The sequence below is a fragment of the Excalfactoria chinensis genome, chromosome Z (assembly GCF_039878825.1).
Source record: "Excalfactoria chinensis isolate bCotChi1 chromosome Z, bCotChi1.hap2, whole genome shotgun sequence".
In the NCBI taxonomy this organism is placed as follows: domain Eukaryota; kingdom Metazoa; phylum Chordata; class Aves; order Galliformes; family Phasianidae; genus Excalfactoria; species Excalfactoria chinensis.
In genome coordinates this window covers 19,832,650-19,857,521 of record NC_092857.1, presented here as the reverse complement: position 1 = coordinate 19,857,521, position 24,872 = coordinate 19,832,650, and the positions used below count along the sequence as shown (strand labels likewise).

The 24,872-nt window shown below is 38.1% G+C and overlaps 1 protein-coding gene across 7 annotated transcripts; it reads left to right on the top strand.

Moving 5' to 3' along the window:
• The first annotated feature begins 17 nt into the window (after positions 1-17).
• On the top strand, positions 18-20,956 carry CENPK (centromere protein K). 7 transcript variants are annotated; one of them, XM_072359315.1, is made up of 10 exons: positions 18-57; positions 2,384-2,485; positions 4,300-4,356; positions 5,684-5,756; positions 10,679-10,725; positions 12,019-12,101; positions 12,194-12,292; positions 12,521-12,650; positions 17,400-17,453; positions 20,271-20,956. In XM_072359315.1, the coding sequence occupies exons 2-10, from the start codon at positions 2,405-2,407 to the stop codon at positions 20,427-20,429; spliced, it is 783 nt and encodes a 260-aa protein (XP_072215416.1). In that variant the 5' UTR covers positions 18-57; positions 2,384-2,404; the 3' UTR covers positions 20,430-20,956. The 7 variants fall into 7 exon arrangements, with proteins under 7 accessions (XP_072215416.1, XP_072215413.1, XP_072215417.1 ...); XM_072359312.1 differs by lacking the exon at positions 18-57 and adding an exon at positions 60-265; XM_072359316.1 differs by lacking the exon at positions 18-57 and adding an exon at positions 60-1,022.
• Positions 20,957-24,872: the final 3,916 nt, after the last annotated feature.

Here is a 24,872-nt window from a genome sequence, read left to right as displayed (position 1 = left end):
TGCAGCCAATGAGAGCGGAGCGCGCGCAGGAGCTGAGGAGAGCTGGGGCGGCGCACGGTAACGGACGGGCGGGCGGACGGACGGACGGACGGACAGGCGGGCGGGCGGGCGGGCGACTGACTGACTGACTGACTGACTGACTGGCTGTATGTATGTATGTATGTATGTCTGTCTGTCTGTCTGGTGGTGTTCTTGGGGACTGCGGCTCCTTGGAGATGCTCCTGGGGGAGGCCCTGGTCTTGCTGGCGAGATTCAGCCGCTGGAGGTGCGGCCGTTGGGCGGGGGGGACTTTGAGGAAAGACGGGCCTAGGAGGGCTGAGCCCGGGCCCGCTCTGCGAGGCGGCTCGACGTCGTGCTGCCCTGAGGGGGCGGGCTGCTTCCTGTCTGACCTTTGGAGAACTTGTCTATGGGGTGAAACAAAGCTTCGCTTTTATGTGACGAAGAGAAGCTTGGCACTCTTCTTCCTGAGTGTGTTTTTACCTAGGAGTGCGCATCTAAAGCGATGCAGGGAATTACGTATGGAGAGACGAATGTTAGTACTGCGCTAGCAGAAGCAGTACCCGGCTTTCAGCTGTGGGGCACAAATGGAAACCTGTGAGAAAAGGGAATACTGCCAGCTGGAAAAAATGACGTCTGAAAAAGATAGTACTTTAATACGTGTGCTTAACACAGTAATGATAAGGGACCACGAATGAGTCTGGCTTCTGGTATTGCGGCCTGTAGTTTCTCCTTTAAATGTGTTCGTCTTCTGATTGTGTAAAGTTAGTCATGAAAATGCTGAAGGTTAACAACGTTAAAAACATAATAATAACAGTTAATAATAACGGGTTATCATAGAATCACAAGGTTGGAAAGGATAAGATCATCTAGTCCAACCTTTACCATACCTACAGGATACCGACAGGATTTTGCTAGGTATTTAGAGATCTCTATTTCATGTTGCATTTTCACAGTGGTAGGCTGTTATTGAGTGGAGATGTGAGAAGATCGGGCGTTTTTTCCCACCCAGATGCCCCTTTCAGGTTTCCTTTCTGCTTTATTGTATTTATTTATTTATTTTTAAGCCTTCAGGACCTCTTGACTCTGTTGCTGAGCCACTTTGCAGTGATGAAAATGTTCCATTGAGGCTTTTTCATTTCTGTTTGTATCTTTGCCAGTTTTTGGCCTAAGGAAAAAAAATAAAACAGGCACCTCTCAGGACTGCTTAGCTTCTTTATTAGCCTTCTGTGGGGGACTTCGCTGGAGGCTTGTCACAATTCTTAGTAAATGATGTGTTTTAGCTCTCTTTTATGTTATGGAGGTGTTCCAAGACTCTTAAGAAGATAATGATTTTTCCTTTACAAAAGCCATGCTGTTAGATTTTTATCAGATCTTAGTGCGAACAGTCTCAGTGTTCTTAGTGTTCTGTTTTTAATTATTTATGCAACAAATTTGCCAGCAGGGCTAAGCAGAGGTATTGGTACTTCTCAGTTCGTTAAAACAGCATTTGAGGAAAAGTGCTGATTATTTTGTTTTTTTTCTTAGCCACTCTGCTGTGGCTTACTTGACAGTTGGAAGTGGTAGCTGGTGCCTCTTTTTTTGTGCATCATTGAGATGACAAAGACACTTATTTCTTCTTTAAAGATTTACTACCTCTGGTACAATTAGGAAGCTGCAGTTCATTGTTTTACCTTAACAGACTCTCGCTCTGAGTAATATTTTGGCCCTCCTGGTTTTCCTTATACGTGCTGTTGACATTTATATTTCTCTCAATAGACTGATCTTTAATATGACATTTTAAAACCTGTGTGTGCCTATTTAGCCCAACAGTTTCTCAACGTTTTTAATTTGACCAGTTTGACGTATGACTTTTTTTTTGCTGAGCATCCTACTGCACTGTTATTTACTTGCCTACGTATCTTTCAGCTTCTTTTGTTGTGCCCACAACATTTGAATTCAAAGTCTTTTTGATGAACAAGTGAAAACTGTTGTAAGGAGAAATAGCCTGGTGCATTTATTGGAAGGCAGCAGAGATAACTGCTGAGGAACTCTGTGGACATATGGAAGAAAACCATGGTTTTCTGGACTGGCATTTATCCTCACGTTGTTTCCTTGTCAGGAAAGAAGTTGCCCAGATGAACCAAAACATTTTTGAAAACTTTGCACTTTATGATTCAATTGAAAATATTAGTATCTTATTTGAAAATATTTCTACAGTGTTATGTTTAGCTGATGTTAACAAATGATTTGGTCCTACCTGTAAGTATACAATAGTTAACTGAGAATCTTTTTGGATTCAAAGGGATTGCTGCAATATGGACATGACCTAACGCAGCAGAAATGATTCAGTAATCTTTTTGGTTTTGTTATCTGTGTGGTAACTTCACAATTTGCTTGTTAATAGGCTGACAAATCACCAGAAATCATGAACGACTCAGTTTGCCCCATAGAGGCCAAGGAAGAACTCTTGTGTGAATGTGAGAACATTTGGAAGGAGATGGAAAAGGTATGCAAATCATGAATATTAGACTAGATTTCTTGTTAACTTCAGTCAGAATTTCTTGCTCGTCTCCCTTCACCACCAAGGAAATGACAAGAACAACAAAATGAAGACCTTTGGAAAGGCAGGCATGTTGGCGGGGATGAAGAGTGTCTTTCAGAGTCAGACTTTATGATTCACTTACATCTTAAATGAAGTATAATGAGAGAATACATTAAAACTTGGAAAAAACGAAATTATAGTTATTTGTGTTCTGGTACTACCAGTACACTGAAATGGAGATCCTCTTTTTTGCCTTATGCAAGACAGCCATAAGTTGCTATCCTCAGGTACTTAGGGTGCTAGCATATATTCATGCAAGCTGACAGTTGCAACCTCAATCCTAAAACGCTTCTCTTTTGTCAGATAGTCCAATATGCTAATAGTAAGGCTTTAGATCAAGTTATATTTATTTATCTTTTTAATTAAGGCCAAACCTAGTGAGGGAATGTTAGCATTTTATAAAATTCTATTGAGACTTATGAAAACTCATGCTCTTTGTGATATTTTGAGTGTTAATTGCCTACCTTCTATTTTACCTGGTATTTAAGCACCACTTATTTAGCTTGTTCTGTACTGTAGGGTCGGTGCATTGAAAGGATCAGAAATCTACATAGTATACTTTACATCTTAAAGCAGAATGAAGCACATGTAACCTGTGGTTTATGAAGTGTACTGAAAAGATTTTAAAAAGCAATAGGGTATTATTAGCTCTGCATGTAAACCTTTTTCATATTGTGTAGAATTTTGCACAGTGTGTGTCTTACCCAACAACAAGCAGCAGAAAATCCTGTTTCTAGGCTTCTGAAATGTCATAGTAGGTTACCAAATGAAGTACTGCTTAGCACGGTTTTGGAGGGTCTGGGTTTTCTTTGGGGCTTTCAGATAAGGAAGGAAGATAGAATGTTTATTATTTTGAATTTAATTGGAAAATGTTTTGCATTCTTGTATGCCAGGGCATTGCATTCTGGATACAGGCATGTTTTGCAAAAAAATCTAAAGAACTTGTAATCATTGAATTAGCTTCTCTGTTGATATCATTGATATCATGTTGATATTCAAAACAGAATAAGAAGGATTTCAAAGAACTACTTTTTAATTCTGCTGCTTAGTAGTTTCAGCTCTGCCCAGACATGAGGTAGAATACATTGCTGACTCACAGAAAACAAGAAAGTTTAGCAGGTGACTTTTGCTGAGGCCTTGGATCTCCGTGGTGGCCTGAATTTCTGTCTTGGTATTGATCTTACTGCAGTCAGTGGGAACTGATATGCCGCACACTTAAAAAGTGAGCCTATTCCTCAACTGTGTAGTATATTGACCTGCTAAATGATTTGAAACAAAAACTGTGTGTTATGAAGTGATTACTTGGGAAGTTAGAGTAGTAGCACCGGATGTATTAACTTCAGAGCAGATTCCCTGTTCAGCCTTGTTCATAACTGTCTTGTTTTCATAGTTTTTCATATTATCATCTGTTCAGTATTTTTCCCTGTGCTAATGTTTCCCTTATAACTTGCTATCTTTCTCAAATTACACATCTTTTGTTAGCTGCTGATTTTTTACTTTTCAATTGCTTGAATTTTTACTTTTTTTTCTGTAGTACGATTTCAAAATATTTATTTGCTGTTCTGGGTCAGATTCTGAGGGACACCATAAGAGTCAAATCAAAACTTTTTTTTTTTCCTTACAGTAAACAGTTACTGCTGCAATTTTAAAACATCTTATTTCTTTCCTCCAAAAGGTAGGAATGAGTAAACATTGTGTGTCTTTTGCTTTCTACCCAGTGTCAGAGCAAGCTAACACTTACAACAGGAGAACCAGTGCCAGAATCAAATGCCAAGGTAAGGTAGTATTCTTTTATTTTTTTTTATTCTCCTCAAAATATTCCCTATCAACAGAATATTTCCTTCCAAAAGAAGACAACTAAATTATCTTCACTTACTCTCTGAAGTTATTGGCTTTACTCTCACATGTTTGAGGATGATTCTGGTCTACAGTATAGTTGTTTGCTTATTGAGAAGTATGTTTTGCTAGGAATGTATAGAAGCAGCATGAGAAAGACATCCATTTTTGAATATATTTGCTGTATGTATTTGTCTCTTGAACAGACCTTGGTCTGCAGTTTCTGAATGGCAGTGTTAATTTACTTGTATACTCAATGTATGAAAACATTTTGCAGATCCTTTATATCAAGTTTAAAAGGTAGCAGAGCAGGCTGATGGTACTGTCAAAAATAGTGTTCCCGTGCTATGAGAGATGACTCCACCTAATCTACAGAATAAAAAACACTTGTTTGATAGATTTCTTTTTTTTTTTTAAGGTATTTTAATTTTCCAGATCTGTTTAATGTTTTAAAAGATTTCCAAAGATATTTTCTAAATTGTTACAAGTTGTGAAAATCCAAGCTTAAGATGTCAGTTTTTTTATTGTGAGATCTTAGCTGATGATTCTTTTTCTCTTTTTTTGATGAAAAGCTGAATATGGTCTGTAGTCCCTTTTGTTGAAGAGAGCAATGCATACTGCAATTAAGTGTATGTTTACTTTCTTATGCTTTAATTTGACAACATGTATTATGTATGTCTATTTCTTCAAATATGTGCAGTCTCCAATTTCAGGAGATGGAATCGTAATGATGATTCTTTCTCCAGACCATAGTAAAATAAATGAAGTACTTAAGAAAAAATGGTCAGTGCTGTCAGTGACCTAGAAGAGTAATCTAAAGCTTTTTGATGGTGTTGAGACCATAGATGTAGATTTGGTAGACAGAATATTTGACTACAGCTTGAAAGAAAATCTTTTGTTGAGTCATCACATCAGACTGTCCATTAGTGGTAAACGTGTATCTGTAGCATATCAAAAGGCAGTCAAGGATGTGAAATGCTGATGTTTCTTGTGGCTTGTCTTCAGCTGTAATTGTCTGATGCTACAGAGGCAGTTAAGGGGAACATTCCAAATTTGAGTGTTTCTGATTTCTGCCCCCTAAAATGACTGAAAATGTTTCTTGACCTCTGCAATTGCTTTTTGTAATCCTCTAAAGAATAAAATGGTCTTTTGCAGTAGTCAGTCTTTTGTTTCTGTTGCATAAATCTAATAGTTTATGTCCCACTCTTAGTTTGTTCCTGTACAATTCAGCACACTCTAAAAGATACTTAATTTCTTTTGATCCAGGTTTCCTTGTTACTGACACAAATGCAGGCTTTAAGAGCAGAGTGTTTTCAGTGGCAAAAAAGAAATCCTGAATGTAAGTGGTTACTTACCTGTAAGACTTACTCATTTAAAGTTGTACAACACTCTTCATCTGAGCATCTTAGGCTGTGTATGTGTTGACTGTCTTACTGTATTATTGTAATATAACTAGTTAAAAGTCAAATGAAAAGCTTCCTCCCATAATACTTATGTTTAATTTCTAGCAGTTACTTTATTTTCTTTTAGTACTTCAGTTCCTTACTATGATATAAACTTACAATTCTGGAAAATAATGCATGGTTCTTATCATCAATAGGTTAAATGGAAAATCAGAAACATTAATTATTCTTTCACCTTTTTTCATGTTTCTCCTTTCTGTGATTGTTTCTTCTGCATTTCTGCTATTTTAGAAAATTGTAAGACTTTACACCAGCCTATCAGTAGAATTCTGATAGCATCCATTTTTGTGTCTCATGTCCAGTCCCTGTTAGTACCTTTCCACTTGGTAAATTTTGTTAGTTAATCTTCAAATGCACTGACTCATCTTCTTTGAATATTTTAATGCCAGAGTAGTCCTGCTTGTCTTAAAGTCCATGCAATTTGGAAACACTGTGCAAACAGCAAATAGTGATCTCCTCTACTCTCTTTGACCAAATTGGAATGCATTTTTAAATGAATATTATAGTCACTTTTCTAGCTTCTTTCAAGGCTCACGTACTTGCAGCCTAGTATATGGTCAAGTAAGAGGATCTGGAAAGATTAGAGATGCTTCTTATTTCTACTAAATTGATGCTGGTGTTCACTGGAATAAATTCTTAATTTGTGTGCTTTGTAAGCCTGTCAGTCAGAGAGGTAAGCCTCAAATGCTTCTAAGAAGTGTGTCAACCAAAAAGTATGACATTGAATAAAATTTGGGAGATGCTGGTTCTTGGTTGCTGTTTGTGAATAAGCTGCTGACTGGAAGAAATAAATTGAAAACTTTTGAAGTACTTATTTGGGTAAAGTACCTGATGATGTTTGGTTTCTTTACTAAAATACACCATTATGTTCAACTTTGGGCTATTTGTTTAACAGTATATTCTTGATGCATAACCTGTTTTTTATTGGCTTGCTGAGTTGCATCACTCAACTGTTCATACTTATTCCCAGATTAAAAGGTCTATCATTAAAAAAATTTTGTTTTGTATAAACTGTTCATACATTTTTTTATTGTAAAACATATAATGCCATTCTGCTGTTAAACCTTTGTTTTTTTTGGCAACAACTCTGAAGAAGGAAGGAGAATCTACTGCTAAGAATATGAATGGGGCTACAATTGTGGGAAAGTGGAGGGTCTTCTTTACTTCCTTTCATCTTCCATGTCTTTCGTGGATTCTTTCTACTTTTTGGTTTAATACTGGTAAGCATCTAAGTTGCTTTCCAGTACTGAGGGAGAGCATCAGAAAGGTAAAAGTGTTGAGATAAGGATAGGCTGTCCTACTTCAGTTCTGCTTCACCTTTTGCATAGTCCCAGCCTCCTGACTGGCAGGGAAGTTGAAAAATTTTTGACTTGGTGTTAAGTGCTGATTTAACATATCAGTATTTAGTTATTTTATCACCACTGTTTTCACCACAAATCCAAAACATAGCATCACAGGAGTCTCTGTGGAGAAAGCCAAAGCTCATCAACCAAAACCATGATGTATCTATTCTTTGCTTTGGAGGACTGATTACTTAATTGAAAATACTGCCAGAATGAACCTAAACAGGAATAGCAGAAATACCTTTAAGTTCTCTACCTGACTGTATCAAATATTATTAAATTAGTGATATTCATATTATTAAAGAGCTCGTGCTCTAATGATAGCACAGACTGCTACTTCCAATAGATCTAAAGCATGAGCTTGATTTGTGAGTGCTTCACTCGTATTTTATTCTAAGATTTAGAGATAGTAATTTCCTAAGCAAAAGAGATTTCATCCTGACATGTAATTTGATGCGTTTTGAGCTCATTAATTTTGTTGGTTTATTTATATCATTGGACAATTGTTATTAAAGCAATCAGAGTGCACATAAATTGTGCAGATTTGAAACAGCTATAAAATTACTTTCTCAAAGTGTGCTTTGCAAAATTGATGAAATAATTGTATTGCATGTAAGAGATATTTCATGCTTTTTTAAATGGAAAAGATTTTACTGAATTTTATTTAAGATTAGAAATTCAAGCTGTACAAGCTTGGGCAAAACATTCTGATTATATTTACACTTAAGTGTGCTATAGTAGCTTTACTTTCTCAGTTGATAGAAAGATTCATATGCTTTTTTTTTTTTTTTTAGTCATAGACTGCCGCAGTTACTTGAAATTAAAATGGCGTTGTGAACTGACTCAAGTCCATGTAAGGCTATTAAATACAACATTTATTCAGAAAATGCACGAGCCATTAATGACTGGGTTTTGCGTTTTAGGGAAACAGTACCCCATGGTTGAATAGAATAACATTTTTCCTTAAGTGCTGCTGTTGCGGAGGATTTTTGTTAGGAAGTTGACATTATTGGTCATTTTGTCTCCTTATATATATCTATTCTTGTAAACACTAAGAATAGTACTTTACTTTGTAAGGTCTTTAAATGTGATATAACAGATGGAAGGGATGCCATCTGAAGAGACAAGTTTGCAAAGTTAACTATTAACCATTTGCAAGGTGCCACTCCTGGGTTGGGGCAATTCCAGATGGAGACTAGGAGAAGAATCACAGAATGATAAAATTGCTCAGGTTGGAAAAGACCTTAAAGATCATAAAGTCCAACCACAACTTAGCCATGCTACCCTAACTCTTACAACCCTCTGCTAAATCATGTCCCTGAGCACCACATCCAAATGGGTTTTAAACACATCCAGAGACTATAACTCAACCACCTCCCTGGGGAGCCTATTTCAGTGCTTAACAACCCTTTCAGTAGAGAAGTTTGTCCTTGTTCTGTCACCAGAGAGAAGAAACCAACAATGCTCTCTCTGCAGTCACCTTTCAGATCTTGGAAAAGAGCAATAAGTTCTCCCTTCAGCCTCCTCCCCACACTGAATGAACGCACTTCCTTCAGTCTCTCATCACAGGGCATATTCTCCAGGCCCTTCACAAGCCTTGTTGCCCTTCTTTGGACCTGCTCCAATACCTCAATGTGCTTTTTGTTTAGAGGTGCCCAAAACTGAACGCAGTACTCAAGGTGAGGCCTCACCAGTGCTGAGTACAGGGGCAAAATGACTTTCCTAGTCCTGCTCACCACACCATTCCTGATATAAGCCAGGATGCCATTGGCATTGGAAGAACTCATTGAGAGCAGCCGGGCAGGCAGGGACTTGAGGGTTCTGGTGGATGAAAAGCCTGATACAAGACAGCAGTGTGTGCTTGCAGCCCGGAAGACTAACTGTATTATGGGCTGCATCAACAGAAGGGGTGGCTGGCAGAGAGAGGGAGGGAACTGTCCCCCTCTGCTGTGCTCTTGTGAGGCCCCTCCTGCAGTACTGCATACAGGTCTAGGGCCCACAGCTCAAGAAAGATGTGAAATTGTTGAAGTGGATACAGAGGAGGCCACAAGGGTAATCAGAGGGCTGGAGCATCTCTCCTACTAAAGAAAGCTGAGGGAGCTGGGCTTGTTCTGCTTAGAGATGAGAATGTAACCTTCCAGTATTTCAAGGGAGCTTATCAACAGAAGGGAGAGTGACTTTTCACATGGTCTGATAGTGATATGACAAGGGGAAACAGTTTTAAAATATATTAAGATACCAGGAGGAAATGATTTTAGTCAGAGGGCAGTGAGGCACTGGCATAGGCTACCTGGAGAAGCTATGGATGCTCCATCCCTGGAGGCATTCAAGGCCAGGTTGGATGGGGCCCTGGGCAGCCTGATCTAGTGGATGCAACATGCCCACAGCAGGGGAATTGGAGCTGGATGGGATTTCAGGTCCCTTCCAAACCAAGCCATTATATTCTATGTAGATTTCACAGTCCTGGTCAAGCAGTTGGGAAGCATTTAGGTATCCAAGTGTAATGCATTTGCTGGTTATTATTTAAAGAGTCCACATCCTCCAAACCAACTTCTTTTTTTTGGGATAGCAGCATCCTGGTCTGTCTTGGAAAGAGCATCACCAGCAGATCAAAGAATGTGATCATTCGATAGTCAGGCACCTGGAGAATGCATCTGGAGTGTTATGGCCCTTCTCTGGGCTCACCAGTACAGGAGAAACTTGGACATAATGAAACAAGTCCACTGACAGTGATATGGAACTGATGAAGGGCTAGGAATATCTTACGTGCAAGGAGAGGCTGAGACCTGGACTGTATAAACTGATAAAATCTTACCTTATGAAATCTTAATCTGAAAGGATAAAGAAGGAAAAAACAGATTCAGTGCTATTGAGTGTGCAGGCAAGGGGTAATTTTGGCTAACTGAAATAGAAGAAAACGTATATAAATAGACTAAATAGTTCCTGGGGTCCCTCCCAAACAACTAATCTGTGACTGAGGAATTCTGAGAAATTTTCAATCTCTATGTAACTTAGATATTTGCAAAATATGGGCACGTGGTCTGTAGAAAACTTGGCTAAACATTCATTTCAAGTAAGTTATAATAAAGTTCTAATAAAATAGCTTGTGTGTACAATGGAAAAACCAGTGTACAAACTCAACTTACATATAAAAATAAAGTTAGAGTAATAGCAAACCTTCTCATAGTTCTTCAGTCATTTGATGAGCCTGTTTTAGAATGAATTTGGAGACTGAAGAAATTTGATTTCCTTTGTTGATGGAAGCTCTTCCACTGACGACTCAGCCTTGCTTATCCTGACCTACAGGCTTCACATTTCAGAATCACGTACCTGTACTTGTTCATGTATATTAAAACAAAAAACAAACAAACAAACAAAACCCTAAAACTCAGTGCTTTTTTTTTTCACTTGGAAGTGACTGAAACACATTAAAATCCATTCATTCTATTTTTCAGTAGTTTCTACTAATCTTGAAGTGCTGCTGTTATTAGGAGAAGAAGAGGTAAGTCTCTTTTTCTGTTAATGGATGACCTTCTGTCCTTCTGCTTAATCTTTCAAAAAATTCTGTTCAGCTCCCATGTTTCCCTACAGCTTCTCCTGCTGTGAACTTTCTAAGCTAATCGGTGTATTTCTTCAGTCACTGTGGTTGTTCTAATGCTTATCTTCCGCTGAATTATAATTACTAAAATCTTCCAGTTGTAATGAATGATTTTTTAAGCAAAAGTTCTTTTTTATTGTTTATTGCATTTCATACTCTTTATTATGTAACATAATATGTTAAAAGGAGACTCAGTGTTCTTAGCTCTAGATACCTGTGAAAATAATCTACAAAAACTTTCTTGAGTTCTTCTAGACTTGAAGGGGCAAATCAAGAATGCAGAGTGGTAGCTTCATGCAGTGTTGGTTGGACACTGATAAGCAGCAGCAGCTAAGAATATGCACACTGCTGTGGTTTAAAAAATATCTTTTAGATTTTTCCTCCTAGCACTGACAGCAGAGAATCCATCAGCTTCTAAGAGCCATCATAAGTGAGCTGTTTAATTAACTGTAACTAAATAATTAATTTATTTCACTGTACTGCTACATTGTGTTTTAGCTACAACCTTTTGTGGCTTATTTTGCTGAGAGTTCTAATCTTTTTTTCATTTATTGTGCAAATACGTTAAACTTGCACCTGTATAATGTTTTTTAGAAGTTTTGTTTCCTTGAGCAAAATATAAAATAGTTTTTGTAGTGTGTCTGAAAGGAGGCAAAATGCATTCAAATTGTAGGTTTATATTAAAAAGACCTAAACTTAATAGGAATACTGCTTTTAAGTACATAATGTATTAATGAAAGACCCAGTCCTTTGATATGTATTGATATGTAGCTCCTGGCTACAGTAGCTAAATTGTTTCTTCCTCTGTCCTCTCCCATGTATATAATACATGTCATTAATGTATATGATTAGCCTTTCTTTGCAGCATCTTTCAATGTTATACGTTTGATGTATGTGCATTTAGTGTTTTCACCAGCTGAACAGTACATGTGAATGCTCCACAATCTGCTTCAAGTAGAATTAACGGTGTTTTACAGTGCTTCAATACGTTATTGAGTGTCTGGGACAATAAAATTGCAAACAGCTTCAGCTGGATTTTAAAACAGTGTATCACCAGAGCCTCCTTGAGAAACTGCAGATAATTTTGGCAGTCTTTACCTGATATATGAATCCAGATCTACAGATAAAGCCTGACATAGAACAAGTAGAAGAGGCTTGGCTATTTGTAAATTTCAGGTTTCTTTTTACTTTTTATAGTTGCAGAAAGTAAAGGAAGAACTTGAAATGGTGCTGTCAGCAGTTAAGTCTAAGAATGAAAAGCTAAAACAAGATCTGGAAAGGTAATACAGCAATTGGGACTTAAGAATTGTTGTTAGGGAAAACTGCATTGCATTTATTGATCGTACTGCATCCTATTTTTCATGTTTCAAAGAGAACAGCAGTGGCATGATGAACAGGTGCAAGTACTGAACACTTTGAAAGAAATTGAAGAGGAAATGGAAAAAGAAGTTGTAACAGATTCTGAAAAAAGGTATTGCTGTAATGTCAAATTTTTCATATTGAAGAACTTACATTTCAAGAAAAGTATATGGCCAAACAAATACTTAAGAACATACAGCTTGCTTTGTAAAATAGATCAAATGCTGAGATGACGATCTTTTAACAACAGAAAATAAGTGCCTTTTTTTAATTGAGAGAAAAAAAGAATGTTGAATTTGATATCCTGTTGGTATGTTTTTACTATTTTATTGGCTACTAGAGTATATCAAGAACTGAATAACCAAATGTTGGATTTGAAGGAATATAAGAAAAAACTCTTGAATACTTTGGGTGAGTTCCTAGAAGAACATTTTCCCCTTCCAGAGAGAAATGGAAACGCTAAAAAGAAGGTAAAGTGTTGAGTTGGTGTGTTTTTTCTGTTGTTCCTATTGTATTTTTTTGTGATGGTTTGTTTTGTGTTTGTTTTCCTGACTGTTACATTTGCAATGCTTCATTTTTATTTAATTAGATGTAATATTTTGTTAAAGTCACCGGAATAGAATCTTTGGTCATTTTGAAATATAATTATAATCTTACAGCTGATCCTTTATATTTAATCACTGTATTTCAACTTGGTTTGTATTATTTAAGGTTGTTCCAACTGATTTTTTTTTAATGCATGTAGCCTTTACCCAATAAGACGCATAAAAGCTGTGCCAAATTTGAAAATGATGTGGGGTTCACTCCAAATTGCTTCTCTTTTTTTTTACTGGATTAGGCAAGTGGATTCATATTTTCCTTGGCAAAGCAAATTTTAATTGCCTAACAATGCTTTTGGAACAGTAGTAAGGACAAGTGTTTATAATTACGGTATAGTTTAGAATGTTAGCCATCAGTTTCTGTTCAGGCAAACTGTGCCAAAAATTATCTTAAAGTTTAGGGAAAATAGGCAGACAGGGAGTATTTTGCATAATAAATCCAAAGTCTGCAGTAAAAATAAACCTCTTACCATTACTATTTAAAAAAAAACTGATTAGAAAAAAGCTATAAATAAGGTGGGGGTTGATTTGGAGTTCATACATGCTTAGCTTACATACAGCAATAGATTTCTTGAATCTAGTTCCCGGTTCTCGCAGACAACCACACCACACAATTTCTAGACTATCCTGATTGAGCGTCGTTCTTAAATCTTTTCAGTTACTGCTCTTCCTACTGGTGTTTGTTCAAACATTTCAGTACTCTGGTTAGTAACTCTCCTAATTTGCAGTCTTAAATTTACTATGTTTAATAGAGATCCATGTATTCTTATGCCAGCATTGTTCTTAGAATAGCACCTTCTTTCTTGTATTTACCTTTCCTGATATATTAATGGACAGCAGTCTTACCCCTTCTTTTTCTTTGTTTTGCAAACTGAAAGAGCAAAGCTTTCTGTTTGTTTCTCGTGAGGGAACTTTCCATTTCCCTGGCTTATCCTAATACTCACTGTCTGTATTTGATTCCTTTCCGATTAATCGGTTTTTTGGAATCTGGCAGAAACCAACATTAAAAACAAAATATTACTAGCTCATATTCTTCACAAAAACAAAAAAATACACTCTTGTCTTTTTTTCTTTCCGTTATTTCTAGCTGGTGAGAATTGAGTTTCTCCTGAAAAAAAAAAAAAATAATAATAATAATAAAAAATCTTGGATTTACATTATACAGATTTAGGACATAGAAATGCCAGGTGCAGCTTCTGAGGCGCAGTGATTGTCTCTGAAGTCATCTGAAGTCATCCACACCTGCCTGTACTATATTTCCATTCTTCTCTAAATCAGTGCTTTCCAGAATCCTGCTATTAGTAAATGTTGGTCACCCTGCTGTTGTGGTTTAACCTGGCAGCTTTGCACCATGCAGCCATTTGCTCACTTCCCCCTCCCAGTGGAATCTGGAGAAGAATGAGGGAAAAAAGTATAACGCATAGGATGAGATAAAAGCTAGTAAAGAGAGAAAATGAAAAGAGAAATAATAGTATAGTAAAATTATAATAGCAATTATCATTTTATTTTGCATATATATAAATAAAACAAATGTATACCGTGCAATTGCTCACCACCTGCCAACCAGTGCCCAGCCAGTCCTAGAGCAGTGTCTGTCCCAAGCAGGCTGACTTGCCCCAGTTTTACAGTTCATTTGAGATGCCACATGTTATGGAAGATCCCTTTGGCCTGTTCAGGTCAGATGTCCTGGTTCTGTCCTCTCTCATCACTTGTGCTCCCCCTGGCCCCTTCGCTGGCATGACAGTACAAGAAGCTGAAAAACTGAAATGTCTTCAGCTCTGTACAGCACTGCTCAGCAACAACTAAAACACTGGTGTGTTATCAACGTTATTTTTCTCATTAAAGCCAAGACATATGGAACATGGCATCATAACAGACTCTGAGGAACATGAACTCTGTCCCAGCTGAAACCAGGACAGCCTACATTTCTTGTCGCTGTTACAAAATCAAACTTCAGTGACTATGATCCTATGACTAAATTAACAGCCTTCTTTCAATCAGATATTTCCTCGTTTCAGCCTGATGTCTCATCTCCCATTTTGCTGGTTCTTACTCATCTTGCGGGGTTTTTTTAGGATGTTTGTTCAGATACCAGTTACTTTCCCAGACGAATTTTAAGCTGTTGTCTGTTTTTCTCCCCATGGATGTCGTATCTTTAAAAATGTATTTCATATAATTAGACACAAGCGTTCATTTGCTACCTTACATGTGATTCATATAAAAATCCGGTCTGGAAGTGATCTCTGGAGTTCTTCCAGTCCAGCTCTATCAGCAAGGCCAATTTCGAGGTTGGATTAAGTTCCTCATAGTCATCTCCGGCTAACTTCAAATCAAAGAAGCGAATGTGTTTCAGAATTCTGAGGAACAACTTATGTTAGAATCTCCCACCCCAGCGCAAAAGTCAGTTCCTTGTATTTTCTCAGCCTTTGTTATACTGTTAGAAATTCTAGTTTCTGTATGCTGTCTCTTTTCCTTGAAGTTTTCCTTATTTTATAGAAAACCACATCACCCGAGGTCTCTGGGATTATCCTGCACTTTCCCTTCTCACAGAAGCTCACTTTATACCTTTATTTGCTTTTACTTAAGAGTAAGACTTACTTTGATAAATTTCCAATCAAAATCTTATCTTAGTTTTTAATTTTTTTAATACATTTATTGAGCTGTTAAACACGGGTTATGTTCCAGTCAATCTTGTGAATTTGTGTCTTCTATCTTTCAACGCATTTGGTTCTTAGCTGCTAGTCCCCCATAATCAGCAATTAAAGTCATCTCTGGAGGCTGGAGAAAGAGGTTTTCCTTAATGTGTCAGACATGCAAATTGTCTGCATTAGCAATAGAATTTGATGCTACCTGGATTCAAAAGAAGGCATTATTCACATCTCTAATCAGCTTGATTCCCTCACTAGAAGGGAGTCATTGAGAGTCTGGAGTGTGCACAGAGAAGGGCAATGAAGCTCTGAAGGGTCTGGAACATGTCTTATGAGGGAACTAGGATTATTTAGTCTGGAAGAGACTCGGAAGACATTAATCGCTCTTCATGATAACCTGAAAGGAGGTTGTAGCTTTGTGGAGGTCATCCTCTTTTCCCAGGTAACCGGTGGTAGAATGAGAGCTGATTGCCTTGAGTTGCACCAGGGGAAAATTTCTTTCTTGAAAAGAGTGGTGCTGCATTGGAATGGGCTGCCCAGGCAGGTGGTGGAATCTCGTTTCTTTTCTTTGGATAAGGATAGTCATGTGCAGGAATACTCTGTGCAAATCTGTCTCATGAAAGGAAGAAGGTACCTTTCAGTTTAAATAAATAGATGCTAATCATCCTGCTTCAAAGTGACTTTATACACATTAATTATAGATACTTATTGAAATTTGTAACACTTGAAGTATGTAAGTAATATAATATTATAAAACAATACTCATAGTGTATATTATAAAAATCGGAAAATACATTTTCTACTTCCGGGAGAGTGCAAACATCTTTACATTAATACCTTTAAGATTTTATTATTTGAGTATCATTTCTATTAATTTCTGAAGTCAAAAATTAATCATAGGTTTGACACATAAATATCAAACCCACCAACTAATCTGTAGTATTTTTTACAACTGCCAAGGCTACAAAGCATCTTCACGATTCTCCCTTGGAAGTTTTTGCAGCTTTTCACTATGGGTTCAATTTCCTTAGCCTAGTATCAATATAAAGGCGAAAGAATAGGCTTTATTGAGCCCTCACGCAATCATAATTTGTGCGTGATATCCTTGGAGCAAGCAGTGCGTCCCCTTTTTGGCTTTCCATTAAGAAATGTGATAGGAAGGAGGAGCCAGAATTTGCCTTTCATGAGTTATTACCTTTTTACTCCTCTGTTCCAGAATCGGAGTTTGTACAATGTTCTGCACAGTGCTTTGTAAGCAGCCAGCAGTTCTGGATTGTTTCCTGTTTCGGTGTTCAGTATGAATAGGGAACAATGAGAAAACAGAAAAAAGAACCATGTTAGATACGTAACAGCACAAGCAGCTTTATTGGCATTGTGTTTATTTTAATTTGCTAATTTATGGCTCTACAGAGAATTTTATTATTCTCTCTCTTAAACTTGGTCTTTTTTTTTTAAGGGGTAAAATAAATAAATTCTAATTTGGAAATCATGAAGAAATACTAAAGTACTGAGACACCATGAACTGTAATCTTCAACTGTGCCAGATTTGCAGCTTATTGTAAACATTTATCTGCTATTCAAAATACTGTTTCTGTAACAGCTGGTATTAACAGAATATTTTGCGTTGTGATACATCTGAAATATGGTTTAATTTTTGGTTTTATTTCAAAGTAGGTAGCTGTGCTGCAGTCATGAAAGATTACGTGTAATGACTTTTAAAGTAATTATTTATAATACTGAAGTTCGTGATATTGCACTGACAAAATATAAATTATATATAAAAATTATTATTTAAATAATTTATATTTGTTTTGTGACTGAACAAAAGCACGTCGTCATCTGCTGTGCACTGTGCCATCAAACAATTGTGTGATTAATCTTCCCTGTCATTAATTATATTTCCTGAATATTTTGTTTTGTGGGTGTTTTTTGTTGTTGTTGTTGTTAATTTGAATGTGGGTTATGTTTGCAGAGGTACTCCGAAGAGCTGTCTGAACAAGCGATAGAAATACATGAAATTTTAGAGGTAAGATGGTATCATGTAGAGATTTGGGGGATTTTCTAATACTCAGATCGGACTGCAGCCCATTCATAAGATAAATGACAATACAACGTACTGCTTGGATAACGTAAAAGTAAAATGTTTAGGGCTGTTTAATGTCTATGTTAATGTCTATCAAATTAAACCTCCCCGTTTTCATGAGACTAGATGACCGAGTCTTAAGTTTAATCTGGAGAAATGATTTACCCCTTATTTCTATAGTTTTATAGTGTTTATTTTGTAGAAGTTTTATGAGTCTTAGAGGTTCATTTGAGGGAAAACATGCTTTGGTTAAGAAAAGATGTCAGACACGTGATTCCATTTCGTGCTGTGTTTTGTACTGCTTAAATACAAATACTTCTGAAAAGTGACAGACTATCAGTTATAGGAGAACTAAGTAATATGTACTAACAGGATGATCAGTGAGTCTCGATTCATACATTTCTAATGGATTTTATGCTACTATTTGTTAGTACGTATTTTTCATTACAGTACAACTTCAGGTTCTGAGTTGTCAAGCATAATTCTGAAGGAGCATTAAATCTTTTCACTAGTATTTTTCCTTCTAGTCTTAAAGGTAATTTCCTTTTTGTCCTCCATGCTTATACCTCAGACAGTCATAAACAGCTACATGTAAAACCTCACAGAAAAGAAAATAAATGGATTCTTTTTCTTGAGAGAAAACGTGATGAATACCATTCTGGTGTTAAGATGCTGTGATCCGGTCACTATGACATTGTTGTACTTCAGTTTAAAGGCTAGACAGTGAATCTTTACTTACATCATCAAAATTGTTTTACTTGCCTGAAGTATCTCAGCATGCCTATTAATGTCAGATTAGGCAGAGTCTGAAAACAGACCCAAGAATTTGAAATAGATGTATTCCCAATGGAAAACAAATTGCCCTTCATATTTTTTTTGTGTGTGATAATATTAGCCTTCTTAAGATGAGAACACATGCAGATAGTGTCTGATTTCCATTTGGAAGGATGTATTGGTTCCAGAAATACAGACTTATTTTTAACTATTTTGGCCTGAACTGTGAGTGTCCCTTATTTTTATTTTATGGTGATTACGGTTGTGGGTTTTTTTTCTTCGGTTGAGCAACTTGGTTCTAGTTTCAAGCCATTTGCTTAGATACAACAGCTTCTTAAAAAGACAAATAGACAACAGAATTATTGTTGTGGAACTGTAATGGATTCCCAGGGTTACAGTGGCAGCGTGTTCCTAACGATGTTTGCTTTTTGAATAATGAGGGCGCACGTTTTTGATAGATCCACTTTGACAGGCCAGGTGTATACATTTGCATAGTGCGAGTGTATTAACATGTACTTCATTAAAATAGCATAAAGTACCTCAGCAAGCTGTAAACTTATTCATCATGCAGACCTAAGACTTTATTATATTTTTATTTCACTAGTAAGCTTTATTTTTCATTTTTTTTATAAATAAAGGTGTTTTTTTTTCCCCCTTTAAACAGTTTAAGAATTATTACTGTCAGATTGAGAGTTCATTAGACTAGCTTAAAATCTGAAAGATGTTTACAATACAAATGTATGTGAATAGCAATAAAGACAAGGAAGATAAGATGCCAAAGAAGGCTAAGCAACAACTCATCTACAGCAGTGTGATTGGAGTAAATACTCGGCATTAGAGCTGATGGGTACCAAATACATCAACCAGAGCAATTCTGTGCAGTGTTCGTTAAAAAAAAAAGAGCATTTTTTTTAATAGTACTGTGGGTGGGAAAACTTCTTGTGCATTTTTCACCAGCAGGAAAGAGGCAGGCAGAATGTTTTGTACTTAATAAAAGTAGGAAGGCTGGGGGCTCTCTGTTACTCTCTGAGTAGAATACCAAAGTAGCTAGGATGAATAAAGAAAGCATGATAGAACAGGCAAAATTAAATAATCTGCGGGTGTTTATTCTATGGAGCCAGTATTATGAGGGCATAAACGCAGTCTTCAGGAGCACAAGAAGAATGCCGAATCTGATGTCTCTAAATTAATAGGTCACTAATTTAGGTAAGGAAGGAACAGAGGGTAAGGAAGTATCCAGAGGTGGTGAATTGTTTTAAGGCACTTGTCATGCACAGTCAAGAAGTAGCTGTAGGAATTTGCATGAGAGAGTTGGTTAACATTCAAGTACCACTTCTCCACGTTCAAGATTGGTCCATTGGCTTGCTTAAGTATATCAACAGCAAAAGGAGCCTAGGGCCTGCTGCTGAATGAGGTGGGTGCTCTGGTAATGGAGGACATTGAGGAGGTGGAGTTACTGAATGCCTTCTTCTCTTCAGTCTTTACTGCTAAGATTGTCATCCAGGAATCCCAGACCTTGAAGATGAGAGTGAGTTGGGCAGAAAACTTTGCCTTGGCCAAGGAGGATCTGATCATAGATTTTCTATGCAAACTTGGCACACACAAATCCATGGGCCGCTGTGGGATACACCCACAGGGAGGGGAGCTGGCAGAAGGGATTGCAGAATCACTCTCTGTAATCTTTGGAAGGTCTTGGAGAATGGAAGAGCTGCCTGAAGGCTGGAGGAAATCCAGTGTGACGCCAGTTTTCCTAAAGGGCAAGAAGGAATACCTGGAAAACTGCAGGCCTGTCAGCCTCATTTCCAAAAATCTCTCCATTTTGTCAGGATTTCCTGCTGCCTTCACGTTGATGTTTCTTAGGCACTTACACCGTCTGAAATCCCTTAGGAATTTTTGATAAACAGTAAGAAGTTTAGAAGTAGAATTCTCCTTTTACCAATACTGATATCTGCTACATGTTCTAAATTTTTACTTCTGGTCCCCCAGATTCTCTTGAATCAATTAATATCCACACCACACGATCCCTATGTAACAGTTGATGGATCATTTTGGCCACCTTATGTGGAGCTGCTGCTGCGAAGTGGGATTGTCCTGAGACATCCAGAAGATCCAAGCAGGATACGTCTGGAAGGCTTTCACGAGTAGTGTGAGCTACACATTTACTTTTAAAACAAGGCACTAGTACTTATGGGAAGCAATACTTATCTCCTGAAAACTGCTGGGAAGAGGCTCAGTGGTTGTTCCGTATGAGAACTTCACAGCTCTTTCAGGATAGAGGGGGATATTGATATACTTAAAAATCTGTTCTAAGTGCATTTAATTTTGCCTACTTAATTGCTTATTATATATATAATTATAGATCCTGGTAGTTGCTGTCCAGAAACATTTATTTGTTTTATAACTGCTTGCTCAAATGCCCTCCATTCAAAGACTGGCTGTAATGTCTGACTTTCATTCGCGTTCAGTCGTTAGGTGTTTTTTTTTAATCCTTAATCCTTTAATCAGGGTTTTTTAGAGTGGTCTTTTAGCTTGTTTGTTTTTAAATATTTTGTGTTTTACTAATATAAAGTCTGCTGAGGTGGGAAGTGCTTTTAAAAGCCATCAGTCTCAGGTTCTTCATTGATCTCCTGTGATAGTGTAAATTCAGGAATAAAAAATACTTTCCACTGTGTAGCCTGTGTGGTGCTTTTTTTTCTTCTTTTCCTCCTGAAAAGAACAGCAAAAACACAGAAAATGTATCTGGCTAAATAATCAGAATTGCTTAAAGGAATGTGTCTTTATCACCTCCCTCTCCATGCTGGCCACTCCTCTTTTAATAGGATATAGTTGGCTTTCCAGGCTGCAGGCACAGACTGCTGGTTCATGTCCAGCTTCTCGTCCACCAGGACCCCCAAGTCCTTCTCCACAGGGCTTCTCTCAAGGAGATCTTCCCCAGTCTGTATAAACACCTGGGATTGCCCTGCCCAAGAGCAGCACCCTGCACATGGACTTGTTGAACCTCATCAGGGTGAACACGGGCCAACTTCTCCAGCCTGTCCAGGTCCCTCTAGATGGCTTCCCTTTCCTCCAGTGTATTGACTGCACCGCTCAGCTTGGTGTCATCCACAAACCTGCTGAGGGTGCATTCGATGCCATCGTCTGCGTCACTGATGAAGTTGTTGAAGAGCACCATCCCCAAGACCAAACTTTGGGGGATACCACTCGTGACCGGCCTCCACCCTGACACAGAATCATTGATCGCAACCCTTTGGCTGTGTCCAGCCAACTGGTTCTTAATCCACCAGACAGTCCATCCTTCAAATCCACACCTCTACACTTTAGAGATAAGGATGTGGTGAGGGACCCTGTCAAAGGCTTTGCAGAAGTCCAGCTAGATGACATCCATTGCCCTGAAGCCGTCACTCCATCATAGAAGGCCACCAGATTGGTCAGGCAAGATCTGGTGAAGCCATGCTGGCTGTATCGAGTCACCTTTTTGTCTCGTATGTGCCTTAGCGTAGCTTCTAGGAGGATCTGCTCCATGATCTTCCCAGGCATGGAGGTGAGGCCCACCAGCCTGTAGTTCCCTGGGCCTTCCTTTCTCTCTTAAAATGGGAGTAATGTTTCCTTTTTTCCAATCACTGAGGACTACACCGGACAGCCAGGATTTTCCAAATATGATGGAGAGCAGTTTGGCAACCACATCAGCCATCTCTCTCAGAGCCCTGGGATGGATGTCATCCATTAAGACAAGGACCAGACCAATAAAGGACATCAGGAGTCAGGACCTACTAAAGGTTGCCTGATCAAAGAGAGCCTGTTGACCAGGCTCTCTCGCTCTGACTACAAGATGTATCATACTCTCAGGCTCTCATCCTTATGGGGGATTTAAGGTACCTGTCTGTCTGCTGGGAAAGCAACACTGAGCCACAAGCAATCTAAGAGACTCCAGGAGTGCGCTGAGGATAACTTCCTGATCCAGGTATTGGACACACCTACCAGAGGTGAAGCACTGCTGGACCTGCTGCTCATCAGTACATCCCTTATGTGCCAGTACAAGTGAAAGGTCAGGATAGCGTTAAAACTCTTAGGCATGACAAGGAAATGTGGTCTGTATCAACATAAGTTCAAGTCCTTATTTTGAGGAAGAGTACAGGCTTTAGATTCTTCCTCCCCCTTCCTCCCCTATGTTTTCACCCAGGTACGTGCACAGATATTGCTCCCACCTTTGTTAGAAGTGTTCTATCATAACTGTCTCACGTATCAGTCAGCCAGTATAGCAAGTTAACTTCCCCCAAGGAGGACACATTGCTGGCACCTGCTATAGCCATCAGTCCTACTCCCTTTTATCCCACACCTCATTACTCAGGTATAGCTCTGTTCTGACCCCATACTTTCCTTCTGCCAACATTTAGGAAGCTTTAAGAGTCACCCTTACTTCAAAGTAAGACGTGAAATTCCAGTAGGAAGAAATATGAAAAGCGTTGTGATCAATAACACCAACATGTAATGACCTACAATTAGACAGATCGCGCAGAGGTGTAAGCAGAAATTCTAATATCCTTATTATGAAGAAGAGGAAATTTCTTGAAGCTCTGCATCAGAGGAAATGGAATGCTGTATCTGTTGCCATGGCTTCTGCATGACAATGCATTTTTCAATCACTTCAGTCGTGTTGTTGACTGTGTATGTCATATCGCTGTCCATGTCATCTCTAAGAAGCGTACCTGTGTTTCACAGTTGAGCCAGTCTCACTAACAGAAAACTGTCCTTGGACTGTGCGATCTTAGTCAAAACCCTATCAGTTCATATCCAGACAACTGATCACAAGACAGTTCTGAGAAGTACCGGCCAGGCTTCATAGCAAACCAGAATCAATCTGTTTTCTACAGTACAGACACTACAGATGCCAGTGCCTTCCTGTAGGTCGCACTGTAAGGTTACAAGGAAGTGCAGCCTACAACCACTGTATGCTCTCACAGACTCAGACGTGTGAAATACTGGTACACATTTTCTATCATTATTTCCTACCTGATTAATTATATTCTTCTGGGTAGCCTTTCCAACTTCTGCTGACGGCATTAAAGTTAACTGTTGTATTTGTCAACACTTTACTGAGGATAAAAGAACCATGACTTGAAAGACTGGCTTAAAAGTTGTGGGAAATGAAGTTTTGCCTGAAATATAGCTGAGCTTTTTGCTCGTGTGTTTTGGGAGAGAACAGCCGATACTAACGAAGACTGTTATGGTTGTCCTTGCTTTGGCTGGGATAAAGTTAGCCTTGGTATGGTGTATCACTTTGGAAGAATAAGTGGATCTTGAAGTGTCAAACATTTTCAGTACATTGGTACAGCAGCATTACATCTTCTGTACCATATCGCATTCAAAGCTCTTTTTTAACAACATAAGGAAAAGTCAAATTCACTGGTATGTATTCACAAAGGATAGTCAACTCACATACATCCTGAGAGAAAATAAGGTTTATTTCAGTGTTTTGGATTATTGTACCAGGTCTGGTGTAGATATTTCCTGTTGTTAGATCTCTTATTTACTTATTTATTTTGCTTCAAACTTACAGCATGTTGGAAATATCCTCAATAATTTTTGGTCAGGACGGTATCTCTGATAAAAGCAGTTTTTATTCGCGATTGCAATGGCGGGCGCCCTGATAGCAGAAGCGCAACTAAGGACACGATGTTACAGCATTTATACCTTGTCTCCCATACCTTTTCCCCTCCCGTTTCCCCTTTGGTTGGGTATTCGAGGTTACAATTTTACCCGAGATTTGCATTTGTTAATTACATTCTGAAGTTTGTTAATTCAGGTGCAGTCTGTCGCCATCCTGCTGTTGTTTCCAAGATGTCTCGGTGCTCTTATCGTATTGATATGTTGATTTCTTTCAAAGCTTCGTCCATTCTGTCTCAGAGACCTTTGTTAAACAAAGAGCCCGGGGAGGGGGGTTGATTCCAGTCCTTCCCGATATCTCTTCAGGCACATCCTTAGGTATGTCACGACTTGCATACTTTTGCAATGCGTACAACAAAACATTAAAACATACATTGTTGCTAGTTTATACAGGTATATTGTTAATTATTTTAACTTCTCCTCTTTGGATCCTTTATTACTCAGGTCTTATTTGTCCAGCACCAAAAATCAGTAGTTCTATTTCAGACAGCTGGACAGGAGCTGCAGTTTTGTACCTATGACTTCTACCTAATAACTACAAATTGCTTCACTTATATAATGAGATCTTGAAATAAAATATTCTTATCTTATTCTAAATGCAGAAACAACATTTGATTCCCACAATCCCCCCTTTTCTTCTTTATACACTGTTGATTTCTGCAAGTTTTGCTTTTTCTTTAAGGCGTTATCTTGTAGACCTCTTCCTATTCATCACTTCCTTCATTAACCATATCCTCTAATATTCTTGTTGATTGTCCACCCACCAAAACAGTGACTCAAATCCTGCTGCAATTTGATTTCTTGCCTTAAATTCATCAGGGACACCTCTTGGTACCCCGACTGAATATATATATATTGCATCATCAAATTATAACCCTAAACTCCTTTTGGTTCTTCCAGAATCTTTGGATATTCCTTTTTCAA

Excerpts from the sequence above, each read along its gene's own strand:
- CENPK (XM_072359312.1), top strand. The coding sequence starts at position 149 with ATGTATGTATGTATGTATGTCTGTCTGTCTGTCTGGTGGTGTTCTTGG. Across the intron at positions 12,293-12,520 it reads GTAACAGATTCTGAAAAAAG|AGTATATCAAGAACTGAATA; the intron begins GTATTGCTGTAA and ends ATTGGCTACTAG. Across the intron at positions 17,454-20,270 it reads AAATACATGAAATTTTAGAG|ATTCTCTTGAATCAATTAAT; the intron begins GTAAGATGGTAT and ends CTGGTCCCCCAG.